Raw genomic sequence first — 13026 nt, 5'->3', positions numbered from 1 at the left:
GTCCAGGATGGAGGATCATGGGACATCGAGAGTGCCTCTGCCCACTTCCCTACCGTTTGTCCCAGGAGATGACAAAGCTTCCTGGACTGTGGGTAGTGTCGCTTTGGAGAGGAACGGACATTTATACTCATGACAAAACGAACAAGCTTGCACTTCTGTAAGCACCATCACAGGAGCCAATGTTTTCCTGGGCTGCAGCCACTAATCAAGGTGGCAAAGAGAGTTTCACATGGGCGAATAAACGAGTAGCCTTAACAATCAGAGAACTGACAGATCCAGCCCCTACTGTAGATATCCTCTGATTTTTCCTCTATCTTCTCCAGTGGATTTTGTCAGCTAGATGAAAGGCTGTCAGTACTGTACGGACATAAATGGAAGTTGTTCTTGGGTGAAACGTGTGGGACGTTTGCAGCTGTGAGGAGTGTGTGTGCGTGTGCGTGTGTGCTCTCGTGTGCGCACTCGACCAACATCTCTTGGCGGGATCATAACAACAGGTTCCTAATTGGACTCCTGCTTCTGATTTTGCCCCTCTTCAGTCTGTTCCCAACAGAGCAGCCAGAATGCTTCTTAAAAATGTAAGTCATGGGCTTCCCTGGTGGCGCAGTGGTTGAGGGTCCGCCTGCCGATGCAGGGGACACGGGTTCGTGCCCCGGTCCGGGAGGATCCCACATGCCGCGGAGCGGCTAGGCCCGTGAGCCATGGCCGCTGAGCCTGCGCGTCCGGAGCCTGTGCTCCGCAACGGGAGAGGCCACAGCAGTGAGAGGCCCGCGTACCGCAAAAAAACAAAACAAAACAAAACAAAAATGTAAGTCATTGTGATTAAGATACACGCACTACTATATATAAGACAGATAACCAACAAGGACCTACTGTATAGCACAGGGAACTCAACTCAATATTCTGATAACCTATATGGGAAAAGAATCTGAAAAAGAATAAATATATGTATGTATATGTGTAACTGAATCTCTTTACTGTACACCGGAAACTAACACAACATTGTAAGTCTACTATACTCCAATAAAATTTTAAAAAATTAGATTGCGGTGATGGTTGTACCACTCTGAATATTCCAAAAGTCACTGAATTGTTCTATTAAATGGGTGAATAACATGGTATATGAATTATATCTCAGTTAAAATTATATCTCAATAAAGCTATCTTTAAATGCACAGACTTATGTAAAAAAGTATAATAAGTCAGCTCATGTCACTCCTCCAACCAAAGCTCTCATCTCATTCTGAGCCAAAGCCATCTTATTCCTCCCGTGGTCCTACATGATGTAGGACCTTTACATTCTAGTGGCAGGTCCTACATGATCTGATCCCCTGCTGCCTCCCTGATCTCAGCTCCTTCTGACTCTTCCCATTGCTCACTCCACTCCAGCCATACAGGCCTCCTTGCCATTCCTCAAACTGCCAAGTGTACTCCCACTTCAGGGCCTTTGCACTTGCTCTTTCCCCCACCTGGAACATTCCTCCCAAGGTAGCCTCGTGGTTTGCTTCTTCAGTTCCTTCCAATGTCATCTTATAGGTGAGCTCTTCCCTGACCATCCAACATAAAACAAGTCCCCCGCACCCCAGCATCTTTATCCTCCTTACCTTGAGTTTTTTCTATGGCACTTACCATAATAGACATACTACACGATTCCTTGTTTATTCATTTATTTTCTATTTCCTGTGCTGACTTAAAAACATGCATAATGTGAGAGTTGCAAGTTAAGTTTTATTTGGGGCAAAATGAGGACTATAGCCTGGGAGGCAGCATTTCAGATAGCTCTGAGAAACTGCTCCAAAGAGGTAGGGGGGAAGGTCAGTATATATGTGATTGTGGTGAAGGGGGAGTACATGCAATCAAGCACATTTTCTTTTGCGGAAGGTTTCTGCTAGTCACGAGGAGCAGATGTCCCCATGAAGGATTTTAGTGTTTTTCTAAGTATGAGGAGATACAAGAATTGGACTCATAAAATCGGCTCCTGAAAATATCTAACTCTCTGAAGACCTGTTCTGCCAGTTTTTCCCAGAGCACAGAGTGCCTCATTTCTGCTCTCCACCCTGAGCTCCTTTCAGGGGGTGTTGAAAGTCAGCAGGTGCAGCACGCATGATTCAATCCTTGCAGAGGGAGATGGCAAGTGCCACTGGCAAGTCCCAATTTGTAGATGACACCTGCCACTAGAATGTAAACTCCACGAGGGCAAGGATTTTGCCCGTTTGTTCACTGCTCTGTCCCTGGTGCTTAGAACAGTGTCCGGCACAGAGTAGGGGCCTCATAAGTGCTTGTTGAGTAAGGATTGAATCACTCTTGCTGCATGGCCACCTGCTGTGTATAGACCCTTGGGCACGCGGCCTTGCCTGAGGGTGGACTATAGCACTGCCCAGTGGATGGTATATCAGAGAGGGGCCTTGTACCGGGGAGGTGGGGGAGGGTGGGCTGGGGGGGACACGAAATTCACCCTCTGGGCTACTCCCTCTCTCTCTCTTTTTTTTTTTTGCGGTACGCGGGCCTCTCACTGCTGTGGCCTCTCCCGTTGCGGAGCACAGGCTCTGGACGTGCAGGCTCAGCGGCCACGGCTCACGGACCCAGCCGCTCCACGGCATGTGGGATCTTCCCGGTCCTGGGCACGAACCCGTGTCCCCTGCATCGGCAGGTGGACTCTCAACCACTGCGCCACCGGGAAGCCCCAAGGGCTACTCTCTCTTGATGAGTAGGCCTTGAGCCCACTGGGCAAGGGCAATGGTCAACTGGGGTCCAAGCCCATGGCCTCCTTGACCCCTGGGGTGGCCTTGCTAGGTGTTCTGAGAATGGGGATCAAGGGAACCCCAGGGATTCTGTCCCCACTTCCCTTTGAGGACAAGTTGGAGGCAGGTGCTAGTCCCAAGTCTGCAATAACAACTATTTTGAAGTTTCTCCCCTCACAGATGTCAGCCCCCCACCCTCCAGACATGTCTCAAAGCGACTGAATCATGGATCAATAATGGTGATGGGTGTGTGGGTCGGGGGCGTGGCTGAGCCCAGTGATCGAGGGCTGAGGTGTCCTCAGCAAATTGATAGGCTCTTCAATGAGGCGGTGGCTGGCGATTGATGAACCGATCAGCTGGCCCTGTCACTGTGAAGTGGAAGCCTGGCTCCTGGCCCACCCTGAGGGACCTCTTCCGGTCCCCTTTGCTTTCACTCTAAAGGTAAACAGGGAAGCGACTTCTTGAGAGGTTGAACCCTGAATCCGGGCCTTCCCCCATGCCCTCTAACTTCTCCTCCCATCTATCCTCAGACACCCACTCCCCAACGTGTGAGGGGGTTCCAGGAATGCCACAAATTCCCTGTGGGCATCTCATAACACCTGTCATCTCTCTGCCTGGGATCAGCATGCTAGAAACCCCAGCTGGTGCTGCAGTGTTAGTAAACAGCCCCTCGCTCAGATGTCCCTGCCCCCTTTATCCTGCAGGCTCCTTGTCTAGGCCCTGACCCCCGGGGGTATAGCTGTCCTCACCAGTCTCCCGGCTGCCCTCTCCATCTCTAGGGTGAGCAGCTATCTTTTGTCTTCCCAAGGCCTCTGGAGGAGTGGAGTTCTTTTATTTCTGTTGTTTCCTCTCCAAACTGACCCAGGCTTGTTCCCCTGTATTTCTCTGTCGCTATGTTCTTGGAACTCCTCAGACAGGGGCTCTACAAGGATGGTGCCTCCTCTCTCAGATTGGGGCTCCTCTCACCACAGACTGGGAGTACCCAAGGATGTGGCCTGGGGTTCCTGGAGAACAGGGTTGTGCCTTGCCCCTCAGATGAGAGCTCCCTAAGAAGAATGATTTTCCTCTGCTCTCTGAAGACGGGGTCCACGTCCCCTCGTCCTGGTGTCTTCCTCCACCTCCATGCTCGGCACACCGGCCTGGCCTTTCTTGGGATGTGTGGGACCCATAGGGCCCAAGTGGCTGATAAGCAGCCATTTCCGGAGAGTGCAGGTGACTGAACCCATAAAAAGGTAATTGAGAGAGCCCTGGACTCTCCACCTCCAGAGAGAACTCTAAAAATAACACCCACGGCCATCTGTCCTGGAGGGTGGCGGGGCTGGCCCTGAACTAGGGGCCTGGACAGCCCCCTCCTGCTTGTGTGGGCTGATGGGATCCCTGGAAGCACTGGAGGATCCAGCCAGGCCAGGGAAAGGGAGCTGGAAATGGCTTTATGGGGAGACTCCCCAGTAGCCCTCTCTTTTCCTGCTGGGGGTAGGTGGGTCTGATGGGGTTGGCAGACCCCATACTTAGCTTCCTTCCCCTGGCTCCCATGCCTGACTCCTAAAGCCCATGGTTATCCTAGGTAGTAAGCCTTTCTGTCCACCATGATTGAGTGGGATTCTTCCTGGGGTCTGCCTCAGCCCTTTTGTCTTATTTGAATCCCGGGTGACCTTGGCTCTTGTTTCCTTATCTCCTAGAGCTTTAGTTTCCTCATCTGTAAAATGGGGGAGAAACTAAGCTCATTGTGTTTTGGGGCCTGAATCATGTCCTGCCCAGTACACAGTAGGTGCTTAATAAACAGGAGTCCTTTCCGGTTTCCATCAAAGGCCCTGGCTGAAATATTTGCCCCTGAGCCCAGTGGAGATTACAATGGGCTGGGGATGGTGGCATGTTCTTGGGCAGCCCTGGCATCACTCAATCCCATAAGACACCAGTGCCCTGAGTGATACCTGGATGGAGATGGGGGCACACTGCCTTGCAAGGGATCTCTATGCCAGGCCTGCTGGACCTGAGTCTGTATGTGTCAGGCTGGGTGCACAGGTGGCTGACTCAGCTGCTTCTGGGGAGGGGACTGCCTTTTGCCTCCTCCCGCCCCCTCCCCAACTCTTTTTTTTTTAATTTTAATTTATTTATTTTTATTTTTGGCTGCGTTGGGTCTCTCTGCCGCGTGTGGGCTTTTCTTTAGTTGCGGCGAGCGGGGGCTACTCTTCATTGTGGTGCGTGGGCTTCTCATTGGGTGGCTTCTCTTGTTGCAGAGCACGGGCTCTAGGCGCACGGGCTTCAGTAGTTGTGGCTCTAGGGCTCAGTAGTTGTGGCTTGCGGGCTTTAGAGCACAGGCTCAGTAGTTGTGGTGCACGGGCTTAGTTGCTCTGTGGCATGTGGGATCTTCCCAGACCAGGGCTCGAACCGGCGTCCCCTGCATTGGCAGGCGGATTCTTAACCACTGCGCCACCACGGAAGCCCTCACCAACTCTTTAACAGAGAGGAGACACAGTGGGGTGTCCAGAGAGGCCTCTCCTCCAGGACATCATAAACAGGAGGTCAAGAGCCAAGGTCATAGCTCCCATCCCTGCCTCCAGTAGAGAGAGAGTTTTCCCCACAGGTCCTGTCACTCCTTGGCTCTCCTCCAACATATTACAGAGCAGGGGCTGAAAAGGCTGGCTTTTGGAAGGAGTGGTCACAGGTCCCGCAGGTTTGGCTTCCTGCTCCCCTTCCCCCCCGAGCCCCCACCCCCACCCGTGGACAGGCTAGGAAAGATGGAATCTCAGCCCTGATCCTAGGGGTCATCCCAGGAACCTAGATCCAAATGCTTCACTTCCTCCGAAGGCTAGACCTGCTGTTGGGTGGCTGTAGGGTGAAGATGGGGTTCCGGCTAGGCACCCTATCCAGAGGTACCTTGAGTCCGAGTGTGGGAGCTCCCCCCCTCCCCGGCTCCTTGGAGGTGGAGACATCACGCACTGTCTGGGTGTAAGCTCAGCGATCTGGTCTGGGGTGGAGGGAGGAAGGAAGAAGAGCCCTCCCCCCTCCAGCTCCCCCTCCCTTTTCAGGCCTGGATATAAGCCCCGGAGGGAAAGCCCTGAGCTGAGTAGGCCACAGCCCGACCTGCAGCAGCCCAGCCCTTGGGACTCCTCTCGCCTTCCATCTCCTGATCATCTCTGCCTCTGGAGCTGTCGCTGTGAGTGGCCTGGGACCCAGGAACGGTCTGGTGCTGGGGATCCCAGGCTATCTGGTGGGGAAACTGAGGCTAGGATGGGGGAAACTGGGACTGAGTGGCGGGAAGCTGGACTGGAAGGGGGCCAGCCGACGTGGGAAGGAGAGAGGCGGGGGAGCCCCCATTGCCAGCATAGCCTTCTTCCTCCATCTACCCTTCTGGGTAACACGAGTGGAGGCAGGCAGGGCTTACGCCCCTCTGACAGATGAGGAGACTGAGGCCAGAGACGGTGCAGTGCCTGAGAACACACAGCGAGCAGGTGGCTGACCCTTGGTCGGGTACCAGCCCCAGACAGGCCGCTGGAGCGTGGGCCCCACGGCAGCCTCAGCCTCCTGCCTCAGGGGTAGAGGCTCGGGCTGACTCCAGTGCCCCTTCTCCAGATGGTGACGGTGCGCAGGCCGTGGCCCGCCATGGCCACAGTGCTGCTGGCCCTGCTCTTCTGCCTGGGGGCGCTGGTCGACGCCTACCCCGCCAAACCCGAGGCTCCCGGCGCACTCGCCTCGCCGGAGGAGCTGAAGCGCTACTACCTCTCTCTGCGCCACTTCCTCAACCTGGTCACTCGGCAGCGGTGAGCTCGTGCGCGGGGTGGGCGGGGCGGGGTCGCCACTAGGGGCGCGGCCGGGCCTGACCCCGCCCACCTCTGGCCCCGCCCCGCAGGTACGGGAAACGTGACATCTCGGAAGCTCTCTTCTCCAAACTGCTCTTCCCCGATCCCGAGGACCGGCCCGTCAAGTCGCGGTAAAAGCGCCCCACCACACGCCCTGTCTCCTGGAGCGTGGCCTGGTCCTACTGCCACCCTGGCACCGCCACCTAGTACTTTCCCCAAGTCTCGCCTCCCCAGATCCGACGCCGGGCTCCGTGTGATTCTTTTTCCTTTCCCTCCTACAGGCCAGAAGGCGCCTACCTGTGGTGAAGACCCCCAAGGCCTCCTGAGAGACACGCTGATTCACCAACCTCATTTGCATGTTTGCTCCTGACCCCGGAACCTGGATTCCTCTCCCGCTTGCTGCGTCTGGGGAGGGTTCGGGGTGGGGTCCTCATTCCACTTCTCGGTACCCCCGTCCCTGGGCTGGAGGGCTGTGTGTGGTCCTTCCTTGGTCCCTAAATAAAGAGCAAATTTCACTGACGTGCAAAGCGTGCGTTTCTATTTTCTTTCCCTTCTCCTTCGTGGAGGTGGCATCCAGGTGGGAGTGGAGGGTGGAGACGAGAGAACTGCGAGGATAGAAGACGGCACGTGAGACAAAAGGCGCCCCAGGCCAGGGCTGGGGTGGAGTGGTGGGGGGGCTCTCTCTGATCCGAGCTTAGAGAAAACGCTGCCACTCGGCGAGGGGGGTGGATAGCATCCAGACTAGGGTCCTCTGGAACTCTCTAGTCCGGTGGGGTGGAGATAGGTTGGAAGTTCTTCAAAAGGGGTAGAGAGGAGCAGCGAGAATTGTTGCTGAAGGGTGAAAAGTGTGGAAAGGAGCATGCTAGGCAGCCCAGCAGAGCAGGTGGAGACAGGGTTGCCCCCATCCCCCAAAGATGAAGGTGGTTGGGAGCGTGGGCTTGACACCAACACCCCGGTTACCCTGAGGAGGTGTATTACTAACCCCCCCGGCTGTAGTGGCTGGGGGTGGAGATGGGACCCACGATGGGGCTGTGGAGGGAGAGTTATTTGGGGGGTGAGGTGGGTGTGTGTGCTGGGGAAGGGGTCATTTCTAACACCTCTGTTCCCTGGGCAGGAGGAGCGATGGGAGTGTGGAGGCTGCCCTTTCTCTCAGCAGCCGCCCTGCCCTTTCTGAATTTACACCCAGTAGATAAGTCACTAACCATGCCCTCCTTGTGACAAGGCCATGGCAAGGATACCCTCATTAGGTGGCTGTGGGAGGGGACCCTCAAGCTGGCTCTGCCATAGTTGCAGAAGAGGCCCCTGCTCAGACACAACCTGCCTTGGAGTCCCTGGGGCTTTAACACCTACCCTCCCCTGAGCTGCCCTCCGGCCTCCCTGAAGGTAGGGCAGAAGGGGGAGATGAAAGCAGGTCCAGGGCCTGGTCAGGTCACAGGCTGTGTGGACTCTAATGCTCTAAGCCCTTGCCCAGGCCACTCCCCCTGCCTGTAGATCCCTTTCCCTCTCTTCAGTCTGGAGATCAGCTTCAGGGTAGTGGCTACCTCATCCCAGAAGCCTTTCTTGATTGCTTGGGGGGTTGAGTTAGTTCATTTCTCTGGTTTCCTCTCCCTACAGTATTGCCATTATCTGAGACCCACTTCCCATCACAATTCCCCCTGTCTTCTCTCCTCTACTCTATCCCGTTCCCCTCCCACCCCGCGCCCCAGGAGAGGTGGGATGGGAGCACGCAACGGCTGCCACAAGCTTTGGTTCATTTTGTGGTTGGAGAAGTGGGAGGATGTGAATCTGTGTTGGTGTCCATGGTCCCCTGTGTGTTGGTCTGCTTGGGAGAGCCGTGGTCAGTTTGAGGCTAATAGAAGAGAACCCTGGTATAAATTATATGACCACGGACAATTTTTGCCCAGTTTGACGTGTCTGGTTCAACATCAGTGACGTGGTTTGCCTCACGTCCACTGGGGGGAGTGTTGAGAGGTGGTTAATCCACTGTTGCTCAAACCCAACCAGTGTCGGAGCTGGAGGGAACCTTAGATGTAACATTAATGACGACAATATAAATAGCTACTTTTTTTTTTTTTAAGTGCTTACTGGGAATTCCCTGGTGGTCCAGTGGTTAGGACTCGGTGCTTTCACTGCAGGGGCCCAGGTTCGATCCCTAGTCATGGAACTAAGATCCCGCAAGCTGCGCAGGTGGACAAAAAAAAAGCACCTACTTATGTGCTAGACACTGAGCTATTTGTTTTACATACATTATATTGCCAGGGTATTGATGTGGCTTTTAAAATAGAGACAGAATTAAAAATGGCTTAAACAAGAAAGAAGTTTAGTTTTCTCCTACATAAAATAAGAGTGGCATCTGGGGAGTTGGCATCTCTGCTCCACGGGGGCATCCAACATCCCAGGTTTCTATTCTGAGGCTTCCCCACGCCCTCATCTACACGACTGAAGATGGCCCACCACCACCGCATCCGTGTTCTAGCCACTGGGAAGGGAGGGAAGGAGAAAGAGGAGGTGCGCTCGTTACTACGCTGTATAACAAGTTATCCTATAACTTAGTGGCTTAAATAACCGCTGTCTTTCACTCATGATTTTGTGTGTCAGGACTGGGAAGGGCTTGACTAGGCAGTTGTCCCTTGGAGCCTCTCATACAGTGGCTGTCAGAGGTTGGCTGGGTCCGGCAGGTGCTGCTGGCTGTCGTCTGGGATCCCAGCCCGGCACCTACATGTGGCCTCTCCAGCATCATGCCTTGGGGTAGTTGGACTTACACAGTAGCTGGTTTCCCCCAGAATGAATGCTCCAAGAGAACCAGAAGGCGGCTACATTGCTGTATTAGTTTGCTAAGGCTGCTGTAACAAAGTACCACAAACTGGGTGGTTTAACAACAGTTCTGGAGGCCAGATCAAGGTGTTTGGCAGGGTTGGTTCCTTCTGAGGGTTGTGAGGGAAGGATCTGTTCCAGGCCTCTCTCTTTGGTTTCTAGATGGGTGTCTTCTCTCTGTGCCTCTTCACATCATTTTCCCTCTATGCGTGTCCGCTTCTGTGTCCAAATTTCCCCTTTTTTTTTTTTTCTGTACGCGGGCCTCTCACTGCTGTGGCCTCTCCCGTTGCGGAGCACAGGCTCCGGACGCGCAGGCTCAGTGGCATGGCTCACGGACCCAGCCGCTCCGCGGCATGTGGGATCCTCCCGGACCGGGGCACGAACCCATGTCCCCTTTCCCTTTTTATAATAACAATAGTCATGTTGGATTAGGGGCCTGCCCTACTCCAGTATGACCTCATCTTAATTAATTACATCTGCAATGACGCTATTTCCAAATAAGGTCACATTCTGAGGTAGTGGGAGTTAGGATTTCAACATATGAATTGGAAGGGGGGTAGCAGGACACAATTTAACTCGTAACAATTGCCTTTTATGACCTGGCCTCAGAAGTCACACAGCATTTTCCACTATACTCTACTGGTCCAAGCGGTCACAGGTTCACCTGCATTCAAAAAGAGGGGACTTAGACCTCATCGTAGAACTACTTGTGGGATAGGAAGTATTTTTGTGGTCACTGTTGGTGCCATTTGTCACAGGGGGGTACATCCACTTGTAAAAACAGAACGGCACAAATCACTCAAATTCTCATCTCATTGCTTAAAACTTAGTCATATGGCCCTACCTCACTGCAAGAACAGCCCAGGAGATGTCTTCAGCTGAATGGCCATGTACTCGCTTTACACTTTTTTATGATGGAGGGAGGAGAGAGTGGATATTGGGGCAGCTAGCCTAATCCGCGACAAACACCATCTCCTTTGAACATCATCTAGAAATCACTTGGTCTTACCTCTTTATTGAGCAGATGGAAATTTCAAGGCCCAGAGAAGGGGAAAGACTTACAGGAGGCCATAGAGTTAGGGACAGAGGTAAGAGAACCCACCCTGTGCCTGTTCTGATTCCATTAACTGTTAAATCTAAATGCTTCTGCCAGAAATGCAAGACTCCCCATACACACCCTTTCTCCTCTGGTGGCATCTCCCACGATTCCTTGATGTGCACCCCTGAGCCGCTCAGTCCTGCTGCCACCTCCCTGCTTCTGTGAAATAGCATCCCCTCACCCCTCACCATTCCTCACATCCACCTCAAGCCTCATTTCCTTCAGAACCTTCCTGGTCTGCCCTGAGTATATCTGTAGCCCGAATCTGAGCTCTCACACCAGGAGTTCTTCAAGGGCAGGGACCCTACGGTTGGTGCAATAGCCTCAGGGACAAAAGATCTGGATGTGAAAAAAAAAAAAAGATCTGGATTTGAGTCCCATCTCTGCCATTCATTGGCTGTGTGACTGGCCTAGTCACTTAATTTCACTGCATTTATTCCTTCACTGGTTAAACAGGGATCCTTAAATTATAATACACCTTACACCTTAAATAATAATAATAGTTCGCTGCTTTAAGGCTCAGAGAGATGATGTAAGTTGCTAAAGGTCACACAGCTAATGAATGGCAGAACTGGTGAGTAGGAGAGCTGAATCTACAGGTCAGCTTGGCATAGCCTGGCACATGCTTATGAGTATCCCCCTTCTTTTCCTTTCTTCTCCTACTCATTCCTAACCCATCTCAAAACTGCTCTGGCATCGCTCCCTTCCACCCCAAAGGAAAAACTCCCCTCCTTCCACAGCCAGCCCCTACGTTTTTCTTTCCTCCCCATTCATCCATCCCTCTCCCCCAACACTTTATTATATGGATTGGTTTAGCCTTTCTCTTAGCAAGAAAGAAGCCTTCCTCTTCAGGAAAAATTCGAGCTGACAATGATAGGATTTGCTTTTGCAGGCACTCGGGGCAGGGAGAGCTATTGAGCACTCCTGAGCCTGCAGGGGACCCTGGAGGCAGATGGAGTCCCCAGGGCGGAGGGAAGTGGGGACAGAGCCCGGGTTCCAAATCAGTGACCTGAGCCCTTAGTTGGGCCTGAGTTGGTCCTAAGGGGGTGGGATAGGGGCCCAAGGTGTGTGTGAGAATCCTCAGCCCAAGGGGTTTCCCCAGGGAATGGGGGACCCCCTGGGTTCCTGGTATCTGGGGGTGGCCACAGCTTAGCTTTCCCCACCTCTCCTGCTGCCATCCAGTGTGGGAATAAGACATTGGCCTAAGAGTTGGCCCAGGCTGCTTTGGAGGAGCTCTTGTTGTAGGGGGTGGGTATGGAGGGTGCAATGCTGGTCCAATTCCTGCTCTTGCAGTCTCATATGTGGGGACCCCCGTGCCCCTTGCTACTGTCCACTCATCTTCACCTAGTGACCCCAGGTGTTTCTGGGGTCTTCCTTTCCTCGTCTCATTGAGCCCTTACGCCATCCCCAACGCTGCCCAATGGCCATCGTCCCCGTCCCAGGGGCATGAGGTTTGGCAGGGGGAGAGAGATCACTTCCGCCTTCACTTACTCTGTCTGCAGGTAAGTCCTTGGTGCTTCTCTAAGCAGGGCTCCATGGCAAGCCCTGGGAATATACGAAGGTGAGTGAGAAGCATCGCCAGTCTGGACACGGCCATACGGTTTAGAAAGCACATCCACTACCCCTTCCTCCTCAGTTGTCACAACATCCCTGAGAGGACCCAGAAGAGGAATCACTTGTTTGCAGAGGCGAAAAACGAAAGCTGTAGGTTCAGCTGACATTGTAGAGTAACTGTCATTTCTTAGGCACTGACAAAGCTATGACAAAGCTATGTCCCCTCTGTGACAGGCCAAAACTATAGATGGCCCCAGCACTTGAGTCAATCCCCAGGTCTACCATCTGTCTGCAGGGGTTGGGAGCTGACCGGGGTGGTGGCCAGAACCGTCCCACAGCACTACAGTCCTGTGGGAGACCAGACCTGTTGAACTAGGGTTGGAGCCTGGCGCCCCCTGGTGGCAGCCTGCAGCCTCTGCTGGCTTCACCAGAGGCCCTCCTGGGACCAGCCACTAATTCACCCTTGTTTTACCAAGTGGGATCCCGAGGCCAGAGAAGGGCCAGGGCTAGCGGAGACCGAACGACCTCCATATTTGCTTTGCAGAATGTAAGTTGTTGTTGGGTGAAGCATTATTGTTCTTCTTGTTGCCAGAAGTCAGAACTGAGAGGAACAAGACAGAACACTGGTGTTTCCTGAGGCTTCTTTAATCCTCATTATCTTGAGGAAAAGCAAAGCTCAGATCCCTGCAGCATCACCTCCAGTCCTTACCTACCCACCCCCCACCCCCCCCCCGCCTCACAACCAAATCCTCTCCTGACACACTCTTTTGGTGTCCTGATCTGGGACAGCAGAACCTCAGGGGTGAGAAGTCCTTTGCTCCCTACTCAGGCTTCATTGAGTTATTCAGTCACTTGTGCTCCTTGGCCTGAGCTGGGGAGGGGGCAGTGGGCTGGGGAAGGGACGCTGAGTAGGGGAGACTCAGAGGTTCCTGGGGGCGGGGTGGGGGTGGGGCTGCTCGTACTGGTGGGGTTGGGAATCTAAGCCAGAACTTGAGTCCTGGACAACTGTGTGATCTTGGGC

At 53.6% G+C, this 13026-nt stretch overlaps 1 protein-coding gene across 1 annotated transcript; it reads left to right on the top strand.

Annotated features, from left to right (window-relative positions):
* Positions 1–5536: 5536 nt before the first annotated feature.
* On the top strand, positions 5537–7048 carry PYY (peptide YY). Its single transcript, XM_029212642.1, has 4 exons — positions 5537–5895; positions 6312–6499; positions 6589–6669; positions 6820–7048. Exons 2-4 carry the CDS (start codon positions 6312–6314, stop codon positions 6842–6844), a joined length of 294 nt encoding a protein of 97 aa, XP_029068475.1. The 5' UTR covers positions 5537–5895; the 3' UTR covers positions 6845–7048.
* The last annotated feature ends 5978 nt before the right edge of the window (positions 7049–13026 follow it).

This window comes from Monodon monoceros, unplaced genomic scaffold (genome assembly GCF_005190385.1).
Source record: "Monodon monoceros isolate NGI ecotype Baffin Bay Population unplaced genomic scaffold, NGI_Narwhal_1 Super_Scaffold_9, whole genome shotgun sequence".
In the NCBI taxonomy this organism is placed as follows: domain Eukaryota; kingdom Metazoa; phylum Chordata; class Mammalia; order Artiodactyla; family Monodontidae; genus Monodon; species Monodon monoceros.
This window is presented reverse-complemented; position numbering and strand designations above follow the sequence as displayed.